Here is a 15,720-nt window from a genome sequence, read left to right as displayed (position 1 = left end):
GTTGGATACTGATATTGTCATGCACAAGCTACCACTCAAGGAAGAATGTCATGCTGTCAAATAAAAGTTGAGGAGGACTCGTCGAGATATGGATCTCAAGATCAGAGAAGAGGTGAGAAAGCAGTTTGATGTCGGGTTCTTAGAGGTTGCCAAATAACCACAATAGGTTGCAAACATTGTACCAGTACCAAAGAAAGATGGAAAAGTCCATATGTGTGTTGACTATAGAGATTTGAACAGAGCTAGTCAAAAAGAAGATTTTCATTACCTCACATTGATGTATTGGTGGATAACACAACTCTGTTCTCGGTATTTTTCTTTCATGGATGGTTTCTCTAGGTATAACTAGATTAAAATGGATCCAGAGGACATGGAGAAAACTACATTCATCATCCGTTGGGGAACTTTCTACTATAAGGTGATGCCTTTTGGGTTAAAGAATGTTATGGTAACATATCAACACGCAATGGTGGCTCTCTTTCATGACATGATTCATAAAGAGATCGAAGTATATGTTGATGATATGATTGCCAGATCCCAAGCTGAAGAGGAACACATTATCAATTTGCAATTTTTTTTTGCTCGACTGAGGAAGTTTATACTGAGGCTTAACCCCAATAAATGTACATTTGGGGTTCGACTTGGAAAGCTTTAGGGCTTTATTGTAAGCCATAAAGGAATTGAGGTGGGTCCTGACAAGGTCCGGGCTATTCAGAACATGCTTGCGCCAAAGATCGAGAAAGAAGTTCATGTTGGGGAAATTAAACTACATCGCCATATTCATTTCACATATCACCACCACCTGTAAACCAGCGTTCAAGCTTCTAAGGACAGATCAAGCGATTGAGTGGAGTGATGATTTCCAAGCAGCTTTTGATAGGGTCAAAGAATATTTACAAGAACCACCAATTTTGATGCCTTAAGTCCAGGGAAGGCCTCTCATCATGTACTTAATAGTACTCGATGAGTCTATCGGTTGTGTGTTAGGGTAGCAAGAAGAAACTGGTAGGAAAGAGCACACCATTTATTATTTGAGCAAGAAATTTAACGATTGTGAAACCAGATACTCATTACTCGAAAAGACTTGTTGCGCGCTAGCATGGGCTGCTAAACGTCTCAAACAATACATGCTGACTCACACAAGTTGGCTAATCTCCATAATGGACCCCATCAAATACATATTTGAGAAATCGACCCTCATTGGTATAATTACTCGATGGCAGATGTTATTATCAGAACACGATATCCTTTATGTCGCACAGAAAGCCATCAAGGGTAGTGTACTGGCATATCATCTTTCTCACCAGCCGATGGAGGATTACCAACCTTTGAAGTTTGATTTCCCAAAATATGACATTATGGTTTTCAAAGACTCTAAGATCCTTAGATCTGACGAAGGACCCGAACCAGGGGAGCGATGGTATCTTATGTTCGATGGTTCTTCAAATGCTACAGTTCATGGAATTGGGGAAGTATTAATGTATCCCAATAATTTTCATCTACCATTCACCACAAAGCTTTGCTTCACCTGTACAAATAACATGGTTGAGTATGAAGCTTGCATACTAGGGCTAAAGGAGGTCGTTGATATAAGGATTAAAGTCCTGGAAGTATATGGAGATTTTGCTTTAGTGATAAATCAGATCACGAGTGATTGGGAAACGGGACATGCTAATCTAATTCCATATCAGGATTATATGCTAAAGTTGCTCCCGAAATTTGACCAAATCACTTTCTCCCATATTCCTCGAGAAGAGAATCAGATGGCATATGCTCTAGAAACTCTGGCATCCATGTACAAGTTGATATGGCCTAACCATCAACCTAATATTAAAATTAGGCATTTTGACAAACCTGTTCATTGTTTAACAATGACAGAAGAATCAGATGGAAAACCCTGGTTCTTTGATATCAAACACTATCTAGAGAAACAAGAATATCCTGTAGACGCTTCTAGCCTTGACAAGAGGACTATACGGAGGCTGGCATCAAAGTTCTTCTTAAATGGATATGTGATGTATACGCGGAATTATGACACAGTCCTTCTCAGATGTGTGGACAAACATGAAGGATCCTTCAGCACTCATGCAAGTGGACACAAGATGGCAAAGAAAATCCTGAGGGCAGGTTACTACTGGCTAATGATGGAACCTGACTATTTTCATTATGCCAGGACGTGATATAAGTGTCAAATATATGTTGACAAGGTGCACGTACCACCTACCCCTCTAAATGTCATATCATCACCATGACCTTTCTCTATGTGGGGAATTGACATGATTGGGGTGATTGAACCTAAAGCATCTAATGGACATAGGTTTATATTGGTTTCCATAGACTACTTCACCAAATGGGTCAAAGTCGCGTCTTATGCCAACGTCACCAAGCAAGTGGTTGCCCTCTTTTTGAAGAACAACATCATCTTCCGATACAGGGTTCCCAATAAAATCATCACTAATAATGGGTGCAACCTTAACAACAAGATAGTAAAGGAGTTGTGTGCAATGTTCAAAATCAAACACCACAACTCGTCACCATACCGGCCTAAGAGGAATGGAGCTGTTGAAGCTGCAAACAAAAACATAAAGAAGATCATTCAAAAGATGGTGTTCACATATAAGGATTGGCGCAAAATGCTACCTTTTGCGCTGCATGGCTATCATACATCAGTATGCACTTCGACAGGGGCAACCCCGTATTCCTTGGTTTATGGCATGGAAGCAGTCCTTTCTATAGAAGTGGAAATCCCCTTGATCAGAGTCTTAATGGAGGATAAGTTATACGAGGCGGAATAGGTGCAAGCAAGGTTTGATGAACTCAACCTTATTGAAGAGAAGTTCCTAAAGGCATCATGTCATGATGAAATCTATCAGAGGCGTCTTAAGAAAGCATTTGGCAAGAAGCTTTGTCCTTGAGTGTTCCAAGAAAGTGACATGGTGTTAAAAAAGATCCTGCAAATTCACAAAGATTCTAGGGGAAAATGGATGCCAAATTACGAAGGTCCATTTGCAGTAGTTAGAGACTTTTCCAGAGTGTAAGACCCCAATTTTGACCCTAAGATCCCTCATGCTATCTCATCATATGCATTGGCATTGAGATCATACCTTGACACCCTCCTTACCCCTCATCCATTAGGTTTGCACTGGGAGAGATCACCAAGCATATTTGATTGTATCATACTTCATTTTTCTTTGTTTACTAACCAAAATACCAAAAATATGTCAATGTATAGTTTGTTGCTTTTGTAGGTAGTGTGCATGCTCACCTATGCTCCATCAAGCTCATATATAGGGTTAAGACCATCAGTGCAAGGAGTGTAATCAAGAAATGGTTCACATTGTCTCTAAGCATCATATATGTAACCCCATGGTCTTCACATAATATTTTGATCAAGAAATCATCAAGATTTTGGAGTTTGTTTGCCTTGGAAACCCTAATTCATCTAGGTATCTTGTGTGACTTCTTCAACAAGTTTCTTCAACAATTGATCAAATATTTCAAGGTATACTTCACATTACATCATATTATGCATATATGATCCTCCATGAGTCCCAAAAATCAAGATAATGTCAAGCTAGCAAGATAGTTCATGGCGGTTGACTAGAGAAAGTCAACCGGTCAAAACTGGGGTTCCCTAGACCTTATCTCCTACATTTTTTATAATATGAAAATGATTACAAGATATAAGTGACTCAAAATGACATTCCAAACAACTTTCATGTTTAAGTAAAGATCTAGTTTTGCTTGGAAAGTCATTTTTTATGGAGAAAGATTATAGGTCATTTTGTCTGAACCCTAGTTTGGAGGTCAACTTCTCAAGACCATAACTTGCTCAATTTTTATGAGATGAAAGCCATTCAAATTCCATGATCACATTCAAAATGTCTAATTCAACTTTTATGTTTGTAGGAATCTCATATTCAACTTTAAAATGCATGTGCCAAGAGGAAACATTATAGGCCATTTTAGGCCAATACCATTGAACAAGTGATTTTCCTCAACTTCTAAAATGCATAACTCCTTTATGCCAAATCCAAATGAGGTCAGATTTGTTACCAAATTGAATAGGTTTGAAAGATCTACAACATTTATGAAGGAACATTTCTCATTTGAAGTCCATAGAAAAAATTATTCAAGGTGGAAGAAATAAACATTTGACTTGGGACTTAGAAAATTTTCAAATATGTTTAATTTCCCAAACTTCCACCTCAAAATTCATCATGATCCAAGATTCAAATGAGAAAGTATTCAACATGAAAGTTGTTCCCTTTGATCGCACCTTTTCAAAAAGTCCAAGATCACCTCATTTGTCCAAAGAATGAAGGACTTGTGCATGGGTGTAAGTTGAAGGACCATTTGGATGTTTTCCACTTCCAATTTTCATACACAATTGCATGGCCTTACAACATGGTTTCAACATGATTCACACTCAATTATGGATCAGATTACATCACTTGATGGGCCTAGCACACGCCCATGCAAGCATGCCAAGAGAATTTTCAAATTTTGCCAAAAAAATGGAAGTGTGCGGAAATCAATCTCATGGCCTATAAATAAGACCCTCATTGCTCAGAATTAAGGACCTCATGCCTAAGCTTTGAACCTGCAATCCAAAACCCTCACCATTGAAGTATAAGCTTGAAGATTTTCTTTGAAAATTGAGTTTCAATTCTCCATCTGTTTTGAGATTGAAACTCCAAGAGTCCATACCTTTCCTTGATCCATTTTACTTCCAACAAGCATCTGAAGCAAGGCCAAGCATAATTATAAGCAAGATCGTGCCAATCTGAAGCTCCATTGAAGGTGAATTTTCAGAATTTTCATCTCTTCGATTCTCCCTTAATTCTTCACCATTCTTAATGATTTTTGGTTTTCTGAAGTTCTATCAATGTAGGCAAGAAGATTGAGTTGCTTTGAGGTCAAATCGAAGCAACTCAGTTCATGATCCTCAAAATTCAAATCTCTGTATCTTTTTATATACTTGGAATTGGAGAAAATTGAGGCTAGATTCGTGCTCCTGAGTATTTTTCCTTTAAATTAGTGTATTCACTTTTCATTTTCCTTTGAGTTGAGCTTGGACCAGACCGGTGGTGCTCACCGGAGAAGATGATCGGAGCTAGGGCTCCGATGGTGCGCTGGATCAATCCAGGCCATCTGATTTGGTTCTTACGTTTTAATCTCATCCATCCAATTTGATTACCACACGTGTGGCACAGTTGACAGAGGCATTGGTGGAAAGCGCGCACATGGCCATCAGATCTATCACCTTAATTAATGAGGGAGATCTTATGGCCCTTGTTTTTTTTATTTATATTTTATTTTCTGATTTTTCATTTAAGCCTTTTATTTTAATTAATTCATATCAATTTCATTTTTAATCCAAAAATATGGGACTTTCACCAAAAAAATTCAAATATTTTCCTCTTTCATTTTTTGAATTAAAATTATTTTTTGGATTAATTTTGATATTTTTCATGATTTAATTGTTTTTGTGCAAATTTTTAATTGTTTAAAAATACTTCTGACTTTTCAAAAATTATGAATTTTTTTGTCTAAGGTCCTTTGACCTTGTTTGACCTAGGATAAATCTCTTGGCTATTTATTTTGTGTTTTGAAGAGGTTTTAGGTTTTTGATCAAATATAATTCAATTTAAATGCATTTTTATTTGATTTTTAATTGATTAATTGTGTAGAAATTATGTTGAGCCATTTTTATTGACTTGTGAAGTTTGACTATGTGTTTGGGACTTGGTCAAGGTTGATTTTACTTTTGTTGGATTAAAATCATTGGATTTAGGGGATTGATGAAATGTACATTTCATCTCCCAAAATGAATTAATGATTTTAATTTGATAACATTCCTCCCATGACCAATTTGTGTTTCTCTCATCTCCCCTCCCTCTTCATCTTCAATCTCATTCTATCCCATCCCTTTCATTGACCAATGAAGTCTCAATATACTAAGGCTAATTGGGACATCAATAACTTTGTGTTAGATGAACCAATACAAGTATGAATGAGATTAGGTCCATCCTTTAATCATTTTCTTTTTGTGTTTAGTATGTTTTAAGAGTACGTTTCATTATAACATATCTCTAATATGCATTAACACCAAAAAATTTATTGCCCGGCCTCAGATAGTTGTGACTTCTACAAAAGTCCAATTACGATTGCTTAACATAGCGCTAAATTTTGACCCAAAGGCATAGCATTCTAGTAACTGAGATTGTAAGTCTCCTCCCTTTCATGGTATTGATAACACTGAAACACACTGTGTATTTGACTCGGATTGCACATGCTTATTAGGTTTTTATTATCATTTTCATGTGTTATGTTTTCCTTTTGTCCTATTTTCAGATATTTTGCCCTATAGGAGCCTTTTGTGAAGAAAGGAAGCCAAACGAGCAAGAAATCAATGTTTTTATGGAAATTTGTTCACATGGCGTCCAACATGGCGGCCGCCAAGGAGGGTGTCATGACGTCTAAGTTGTCAACCGATAGTAACTGCCATGTTTTTCCCATGATCTTTCCATGTTGTACACACGGCGGGCGCCTTGTTGGGGATGGCGGCGCCACCTTTGTTGGCACGACCCCACTAAGGGAAGTTGGAGGACATTGTCTTTGGATAGCTTTTTAGAACTTCTATAAATAGGCGTTTTCACTTCATGAAAAGGCATCCAACTTAGTTCACAACACTAAGCCTAAAATTCACCATTGTAAAAGCGATAATCCGTCACATCGGAGGGTTATCGCACTTGAGTTGTAGTTAGGTTATCGTACTGTACAAACAATCTTGCCGCCATTTTACTTTCCAGTCAAGTTTTCTTTTCAAGTGTACCAGATTAAAGTCTCCGATTTGGAGCAGGTTTCTTATTCAAGTTATTCATATTTACGTTTTATTTATCTTGCATGCTTTACTTTATTTATTTGTCTCTCTCGCTTTTACATACTTGCTTATTTAACTTGCACATTTTATTTACTCGCCCTTTTTAAACATGATTAATTCTATTGTGTTGTTTCCTATTTTCATGTCTGGCTAAATCTTTAAATGTTAGGATGTAAGGATCATCGTTAAGATGATACTCCATTATTTGTATTTGTAGAAATGCTTTAGGGGTTGTTTTGATTTTGACACAAGTTTTCAGTGCTTATTTTGTTTGGTAACTACCAAAGTAGAGCCGAAGTATAGTTGGGTAAGATCGAAAGCCGTCCAACTCTTAAAGATAAACTTGGTTAGTTTTAACTGGTCAAAAGTAGCGAAATCATTTTTTCCGGTTAATTGGGAATTCTTAACACTATTATAAAACGATTTTGAAACTGTTTTCAGACGCGTTTGTAGGTTTAAAATCCGGATCCTTGAGCGAAAGTCATGGATCCCTTTTAAGTTAATATTTCCAAATCAAAATCACTTTTTAACTAAGTCAAGGAATTAATTTCTTAAAAATAGGTTTACTACTTTAACGCGACAAGCACCCTTCATCTGTGACAATGAAGGGCATTAATTAGAGAGTAAACTCGGTTCTGAATACGCGAAAGCGACAGTTCCTGTTAAATTAATTATTCTCTAAGTAGAAAATATTTCCCCATAAGTAGATTTGTTTAGAAACAATTGGAGTATTTCCTAACTGAAGTGAGTTACATCTGAGCCTGCATTTTATCTCAATTTATTTACTTCGTCATTTCCACTTCAGTGTACTTGAACCTACTTATTTGACTACCTTAGATAAGCATTGTAACAACAGAAATCGATAGATTGACAATTTGGTCTCTGTGGGAACGATGATCTTTTGTATTACTTTGACGTATTTTGTATACTTGCGGATAGCATATTGCACAACACCCATCAAGTTTTTGGCGCCGTTGCTGGGGACCAATTACGTCAAATTTTCGTACCCTGTTGTTACACCGTCTAGACTAAGGCCCTATTAGTCGGTAAATGCGAAAAACTCACAGCACCAGAAGTTTAGAAGATCCAATAGCTGAGCCAGAGCGATAAGCTCGCGCACGTCGTTTGCTCCAAAGAATTAGGAGAGTAATGGCCTAAGATCGTAACCGGAGACCACTTAAGGAATTTGCCCAACCTTTTAACGAAGAACCTAGTTCTAGTATAGTAAACCCGGCTATTCCTGCTAATAATTTTGAATTAAAACCCTCATTATTATAACCAGTACAACAAAATCAATACGCGGGTCTCGCTACAGAGAACCCAAATTAACATTTAAAAGTTTTTATCCAACTAGCTGATACATTCAAGACCAACGGTGCTTCACCTGACGCAATTTGTCTAAGACTATTTCTGTTTTCCCTCAAAGATATAACACGGTGTAGCGGGGTATTCGTTACCATTAGAGATATTGATTAAATCTAAGGTAAATCATACAAGTCGAGTCGCCACCGCACTTTTATTTATCCAAAGGAATGGTTAGAAAGCGAACAAAAACCTAAAAGTTTTATCGAATCAAAAACTAGTAAAAATGTCAGAGATCTGGGTAAGGGGGTTGGTTATGCAATGGGAAGGTTTTAAGCACCCAAAACATCCTAGGTACTCCTAGGGAGACCTTTTCACATTGGCTGTAAGGTTGGTGTTTTGTGAAAATTTATTTGTGCAAACATGATTGAAGAGATGAGGAGAGAATATACAAGTTATTTACATTTTTGTTTGGATGGATAAACCCATTGCCTACGTACCATCTAAAAAAAGATTAGGATCAAAACCTCGTAGTTCGGGGTAAAAATCTCAAAATAAGTTGGTGAATTGATTGGTCCAAAAGCCTTAAGGTCTTTTGTTATCCAAGGGAGAAAACTCAACCTAAAACCACAAATCCACCATGTGAGGATAGCTTCAACATGCTAGTGAGGGGTTAACCCTATAATAAGCATGGAGGACTCATTGTCCATCACTAAGGATATAGGTGAGTATTACATCTACCTCAAGGATAACTCAAACCTAATAGCTAAAGGTTATGGAAAGTTTGATTAAGAATGTGGCCATCGAAACCACAAAAAGGTATTTGAATGAGTTGTATTTACCAATGAAAAGTATTTACAAAATGGTCAAAGTTGACTTAGAAGTTCAATTCAAAATAAGTGTTATGAAAAGAAAAGTTTGAAAATCAAAAGCATAAGGCTTAGGTTTCTAATTTTGAAAGCAAGTGTTAAATGTTTGCACAAAGGTTTTGGCTTGGGTTAGAGTGGAGGGAAGAAGAAGAAAGGCTAAAGTCCTAAGCATACAAGAGGTGAGGGATAAAGAATAAGACCACAATGGAGTTCCACTCTTGAGATCATATTGATGATCCAAGTAGCTCCCACCCTTTGGAATAAGCAATCACATAAGCATAAACTCAAGCAATAAACAATCAAATGAACTCTTGGGAAGCTCCTCAATATATCTTGGATCTCTCTCTCTCTCTTGGAAGCTCATGGCAATGGTTCCTCAATTTGGATCAAGTTGGAATCCCTAGCACAAGAACACACACATCAAAAAGTTCTATAAACAATCAAAGAATGGACAAGAGGGAGTTTAGAATATAGTCCTTTCAATGTTCATCTTCAAGCTTTAAGCATTCTAAAGGCATGAGGCCTAGTTGCTCTTTGACATTTAAGCACTCTAAAGGCATGAGGCCTAGTTGCTCTTTGACTCCAAATTTTCATAGGGAAGGTCCTAAAGTCTAAGTCCATTTTGTCCAATTCTTTGCATTTGGTTCACAACAAACAAAACAAAACACAAACACAAATGATATATACACAATTATGTGCTCAAGTGAGCAAAAGGCAAATGGAATTAACATAAACATGTGCTCAAGTGAGCAAAGGGAAAAAGCAAATGAATAAATATGTACAAGAATAGTAAATTGCATAAATGTAAAGTGCAAAAAGTAAATGTTAATGGTTAATGGTTAGTGTTAGTAGTTAGTGTGCCATAAGGAAAATTTAGCGCTATGTTAAGCAATCGTAATTGGACTTATGTAGAATTGACAACTATCTGAGGCCGGTCAATAATAATGTAGGCAACAACACAAGTTAGAAGTCTTGATTAGTAAACCAAGTTCCAACAACTTGCCATGCCAAAAAAAGAAGAAGAGAATTGATCTTGTATTGGTTTAAGTCATTTGCATGATTTAGGAAGCAACCTATCCTTAATGCAAAGCCATTCATTTGATCAATTGAATAAGATGAATTAGATTTGAATCGAGGAAGATTAAGCCTCCCTAATCAATGCTAACTTATCAACCTTTAACTCATTGATCAAAAAGAAAGAAGAAGAAGAAGGAGATGAAGAAGAATAATGGATAATGAAAAGAAATAAGTGCATTAAATGAAAATGGGATGTACCAATCAACAAGTGTTGACCAATGACATTGAGGATCATGGTCAAACAATCAAAAACAGAAATGAGATGAAGATTGGAAGTCAAGAAATGAACAAAATATTTTTTGGTATTTTTAATATTCAAAATAAACTTGAATTAAAATATTAAAGGAGGGTCAAACTTCAAAATCACCTCAAATCAACCTTGAAAGGTCCAAGTGATTTATCCCAAGTTCAACAAGGTCAAACAAAGTTTGACAAAAAATTTCAGCATTTTTAAAAGTCAGAAACTATTTTTAATCAATTAAAAATGAATAAAAATAACCTAATTGAACTAAAATCTCAAATAAATCTCAAATCAATTAATAAATTGATGAGAATATTTTTCATAGATCTATCATCATTCAAATAGGTTGAGAAAATATTTTTGTATTTTTTGAATATTGAAAACTATTTAAAATGAATTAAGAATAACCAGAAAAGAGAAAATTCACAAAAAATATCAAATGACAAAATAAAAAATATTAAAAATCATTTTTAGAAACTAGAATTTAAATGGAGAAGAATGCAATTGGTCCCATATTTTTTGGATTAAAAATAAAGAAGTTATGAATTTTTGAAAATAAAGGAAATAAAAGAAATAAAATCAGAAATTAGAAAATAGCAAAAATCAGGGAGCGTTGGATTGAATCTCATTAATTGACGTGGCCAATCCTAAGGTCCTCAAGCGCGCGCTCATGGTGAGTCCAAGTCAATGAGAAACATCCAGCATTATTGAAAGTAAACCAAATGCATGGCTGAGATTATAATGTGGGAAGTGCATCCAAGGATCCAGATTCAATCTGGCAAGAGACGGTGGTGTACACCGCCGTCTTCTCCGGCGAGCATGTATTTTCCGGTGACATTTGCAGGTTTTAAAAACTTAATAAAAATGAGCGATCCTCATATCATTAGAAAGCTAGGGTGATGTACATCACCCCTGTAACCTTGGATTGTACTCAAAGTTTCTATGGAGTGAGAAATCAGAGTTGGAAAATCCAGGTACATGAACTGAAATTCATCAAAACATAAAATCAAAGCCACCACTGGCTTGCCTCTCAGGTGAGGACTTCAGAAAACACATTGGCCAGGAAAATAGATCATGGAACAAGGAGATTCGAAGCAAAAACCAGTTGGACCATACCTTTGGATTGTGAAGATTTGAGCTCTTTTCCTTGCTTCCTTTTGCAAAATAGAAGTTCAATGGATCATATGAGGAAGGTCTAGGAACTTTAGATCTAAAGATTCAACCAAATTCAGTTGAATTTCATATCTGAAAATTTTATGAAATGTGAACTAGTTCCTTTGGTAATGGCTATGGATTTAGTTGTGCAGCATATCAGGCGCCTTTAGGTTGAGATTTGATGGAGGTATGCACCTCTATTTATAGCTGGAATTGGCTGAGCAAGTGAGTTTCCTCGTGTGCATGGCAAGTGGATTTCCCTTGCATGGGCTTGCATGATCATGTAGAAGGCCCAAACTCAATTGCATTTGCATGCTGATGACCAAACAACTTGAAATGGACGTGTAGTTGGCAATGCATAAGCTTGTGCAATGAGTTTCAACATGTTATGTATAATTGGGCTTAAAACTTCACCTCTTCGAAAGTGCCACTTAAAAAATGGAAACATAGGCATGTGGGTAATGGTTGGAAAGGTCTTGGTGTAAAGAACAACTGTTATGTTGAACAAAAACTCATTTGGAATGTGAAAATTTATGAAAACAGGCCATGAAGTTCAATGCATAAAATATGCCTTTGAGAAATTTGTCAAAATGAACCATCTTCAAGCCCTTATTTTTTGAGGATTCAAGCCCCAAATGGGAAACCCTCCAACATAAGAGTTGTATATCTTCTCAAGACAATCAAAATGGACTTAAAGTTTGCATCATTTGGATTTTTGATGAAGAAGTTATGGGCACTTGAAGTTGGACTTTTTTGCCTTTCAATGCATTTGGTCCAAAGTGACCTATAATGTTTTGAATTATCACATGTATTTCCTTTGAGATTTTGAAATTTTGTTCAATGTAACATTTGAAGTAGACATCTAAGCTTTCCAATGCATTTGATCCCACCTCAAAATCATAAAAAATGAATGAGTTATGTTCTTGGGAAGTTGACCCAAAATTAGGGTTTCAGTCAAAATGACCTATAATGGCTTGGAATGGGAGATGACCTTACAAGCTTCAAATCAATTTTTGATGAACATGAAAGTTGTTCATATTGTCCTTAAAAACATTTTTTCTTTTGGGATAATATCCATTTGACCAACACATAAAAAGTTAGGTCTCAGTGTAGTTCAAAATAGTCAGATGGATTGACTGATCAACTTCTCAAGTCCACAACTCAGATCTTGATGAATTGATGATTGAGGACACTCAAATAAGTTCAAATATGCATGAAATGATTAATTAAATAACTTCCTTTGATTTTATTTGACCATGGGCTGAGGTTGCTTCACTAGCAAGGCATTGTAGGTGATCAGATGAATTAGGGTTTCCTTGAGGAACAAACCTCAAACCCTCTGATTTGCTTTGATCAAAATGATGAATTGAGATACTAGGAAGGCATATTTGATGTATGAGAGCTTTGGGAACCATTGCCATGCTTGCTTTCATCTTCACTTGACCATACCTTTGCACCAATGATCTTCTAGGAGCTTTGGACCTTGTGATTGCTCAAGCTACAAACAAAAGATGTTAGTGACATATTTTTGTGCTTTTGGTTAGTAAATAAAAAAAATGAGAAAAGCAATAATATACGATTCAAACATGCTTGGTGATCTCAAACCACTCACAAGAGGTCCCACCCAAAGGCAAAGGGAACCAAGATGCTTATGATCCTTGAGGGATCTTAGGGTCAAAATTGGGGTCTTACACACGATCTTGGCTAGATTCCCTTTCGGATAACTTAGTAACAACTTGGGAAGACCTCAGGAGAGTGTTCCTTGTAAGATATTTTCCCCCAAGTAAGACCACTGTCCTTCGAAACCAAATAACCCGATTCAATCAAAATCAGGGTGAATCACTTTTTAAAGCTTGGGAAAGATATAAAGAACTACTAAGAGCTTGTCCACACCATGGCCTAGAACAATGGTTGATTATTCACACCTTCTATAATGGACTTCACTATAACACAAAGATGTCCAACGACGTTGTTGCCGGTGATGCTCTGATGAACAAACCTTACCCCTACACTTGCGCTCTCATCGAAGATATGTCACAAAACCATTACAAATGGGAGTCGGAGCGAGCATCAGTGGAGAAAAGGGAGACCAAGGGATGAATACATGAGGTCAATTGTATGGACATGACGAAAGCTAGAATGGACGCTTTAGCCCTGAAGGTCAAACACATGTCTGCAAATCCTACAGTCGTAGTAGCTATGGATTGTGAAATCTGTGGAACCAAAGGACATCTTGCACCAAAATGCAATCTGTTAACTGAATCAAATTCAGACCAGGTCAATTATGCCCAAGGAAACCCGTTTTCAAACACTTACAACCCGAGATGGAGGAGTCATCTAAACTTCTCTTATAAAAACAATAACCCTATTCAAAACTCTACCCCTCAAAGACCACCAAGTTTTCAAGATCAAAGACAAATCCAACCTCTGCAAGCCGAACCTAGAGAAAATCATGGAATGTTTCATTTCGGCCCAGACTCAGCAAAACAAAGAGTTCCTAAACCAATATATTCACATAAATGAACTTATCACTCAATTAGGAACTAAGGTTGATTCGATAATCACTCACAATAAGATGCTTGAAACCCAAATCTCATAAATAGCACAACAACAAGCCCCTCAGGCCACACCCGGAGGGCAATTTCCTAGACAACCTCAACCAAACCCCCGAGGGCAAGCTAACGCTGTTACCCTACGAAGTGGGACCACCTATGACGAACCTGTAAACCCAGTCATGAGTGAACAAAAGGCTTCTAAGAAAAATGTTGTGTCTATAGATGAAGTAGAGGAAGTAGAGAGACAAAAAGACCAGAAAGTGAAGGATAAGGGAGAAGATAAAGATAAAGTTTATGTTCCACCCACTCCTTATAAACCACCAATTCCATTTCCGCAAAGACTTAAACAGACAAAAATTGATAACCAATATAAAAAGTTTATAAAAGTGATTGAAAAACTCCACGTAGAAATCCCTTTCACCGAAGCCATCACCCAGATACCATCTTATGCTAAATTCCTTAAGGACATCTTGACCAACAAACGTAGGTTGGATGATACAAAACCTTTAGAATGCAACTCCATTGCTGAGAACAAACTTGCTAAGAAGGAGAAAGATCCCGAGAGCTTTTCCATACCTTGTATTTTTGGGAATCATGTTATAGACAAAGCGTTCCTAGACTTGGGAGCAAGCGTAAGCCTAATGCCTTTAGCAGTTTGTAGAAGGTTAAACCTAGGAGAATTACAATCGACTAATATGTCTCATCAATTAGCCGATAGATTTGTAAAATATCCAGTAGGCATATTAGAAGACATTCCAGTTAGAATCAGACAAATTTATATCCCAACAGATTTCGTGGTAATGGATATTAAAGAAGACGACGAAATCTCGATCCTCCTTGGTAGACCCTTCTTATCAATAGCGGGAGCCATAATAGATGTTAAAAGAGGAAAGCTAACTTTCGAAGTGGGTGATGAAAAGATAGAATCTATACTTATCCAAATTCCTAATGGCACCAGTCATAGAAGACTCTTGTTATGCCATCGATATCATTGATGAATGCATAAGGGAGCTAGATCAAGAAAGACCTCCCGAGACGATGAAATATTCCTCGACTTCCATAAGAGAAGACGATAGATTTAGACTGGAGCCTCACATGGATGACAACCTTTATGAATGCTTAGCACTTACCCCGAACCATATGCCATGTCTTAAGAAACCATCTATAGAGCTTAAGGAACTACCCAAGAATCTAAGATATGAGTTTTTAGATCAAGAACTAAATCTCCCAGTTATAGTAAGCGCCACCTTGAATAGAGATGAAAGAAACCAACTTTTAAATATCTTGCAAAAGTATCCCTCAGCTTTAGGATATAACATATATGATCTCAAAGGGATAAACCCATCCGTGTGCATGCACCGGATCTTGCTGGAGGAAGACTCTAAACCTTCTAGAGAACATCAACGAAGGCTAAACCCTATAATGAGCGATGTGGTTAAGAAAGAAGTACTGAAACTACTAGAGGCTGGTATAATTTATCAAATTTCAGATAGTAAATGGGTGAGCCCTGTACATGTGGTACCTAAAAAAGGAGGCGTCACGGTTGTTTAAAATGAGAAAGGCGAGCATGTAGCTAAACGTGTAGAAAACAGTTGGCGTATGTGCATCGACTATAAAAAACTAAATAAGGTATCT

At 36.8% G+C, this 15,720-nt stretch overlaps 2 protein-coding genes and 1 non-coding gene across 3 annotated transcripts; 2 read left to right on the top strand and 1 right to left on the bottom strand.

The window, feature by feature from the left end:
• The first annotated feature begins 1,160 nt into the window (after window positions 1–1,160).
• Window positions 1,161–2,180, top strand: LOC127136753 (uncharacterized). The gene has a single exon (XM_051063276.1). It carries the CDS (start codon window positions 1,161–1,163, stop codon window positions 2,178–2,180), a length of 1,020 nt encoding a protein of 339 aa, XP_050919233.1.
• An 11,144-nt stretch (window positions 2,181–13,324) lies between these two features.
• Window positions 13,325–13,431, bottom strand: LOC127077490 (small nucleolar RNA R71). Its single transcript, XR_007787293.1, has one exon. It is a non-coding gene; the product is annotated as a small nucleolar RNA R71 (small nucleolar RNA).
• An 833-nt stretch (window positions 13,432–14,264) lies between these two features.
• Window positions 14,265–15,080, top strand: LOC127136752 (uncharacterized). Its single transcript, XM_051063275.1, has one exon. The coding sequence runs from the start codon at window positions 14,265–14,267 to the stop codon at window positions 15,078–15,080; it is 816 nt and encodes a 271-aa protein (XP_050919232.1).
• Window positions 15,081–15,720: the final 640 nt, after the last annotated feature.

This window comes from Lathyrus oleraceus, chromosome 4, assembly GCF_024323335.1.
Source record: "Lathyrus oleraceus cultivar Zhongwan6 chromosome 4, CAAS_Psat_ZW6_1.0, whole genome shotgun sequence".
Classification (NCBI taxonomy): Eukaryota; Viridiplantae; Streptophyta; class Magnoliopsida; order Fabales; family Fabaceae; genus Lathyrus; species Lathyrus oleraceus.
This window is presented reverse-complemented; position numbering and strand designations above follow the sequence as displayed.

Coding starts and splice junctions, on each gene's coding strand:
- LOC127136753 (XM_051063276.1), top strand. CDS start 1,161: ATGGACCCCATCAAATACATATTTGAGAAATCGACCCTCATTGGTATA.
- LOC127136752 (XM_051063275.1), top strand. CDS start 14,265: ATGAGTGAACAAAAGGCTTCTAAGAAAAATGTTGTGTCTATAGATGAA.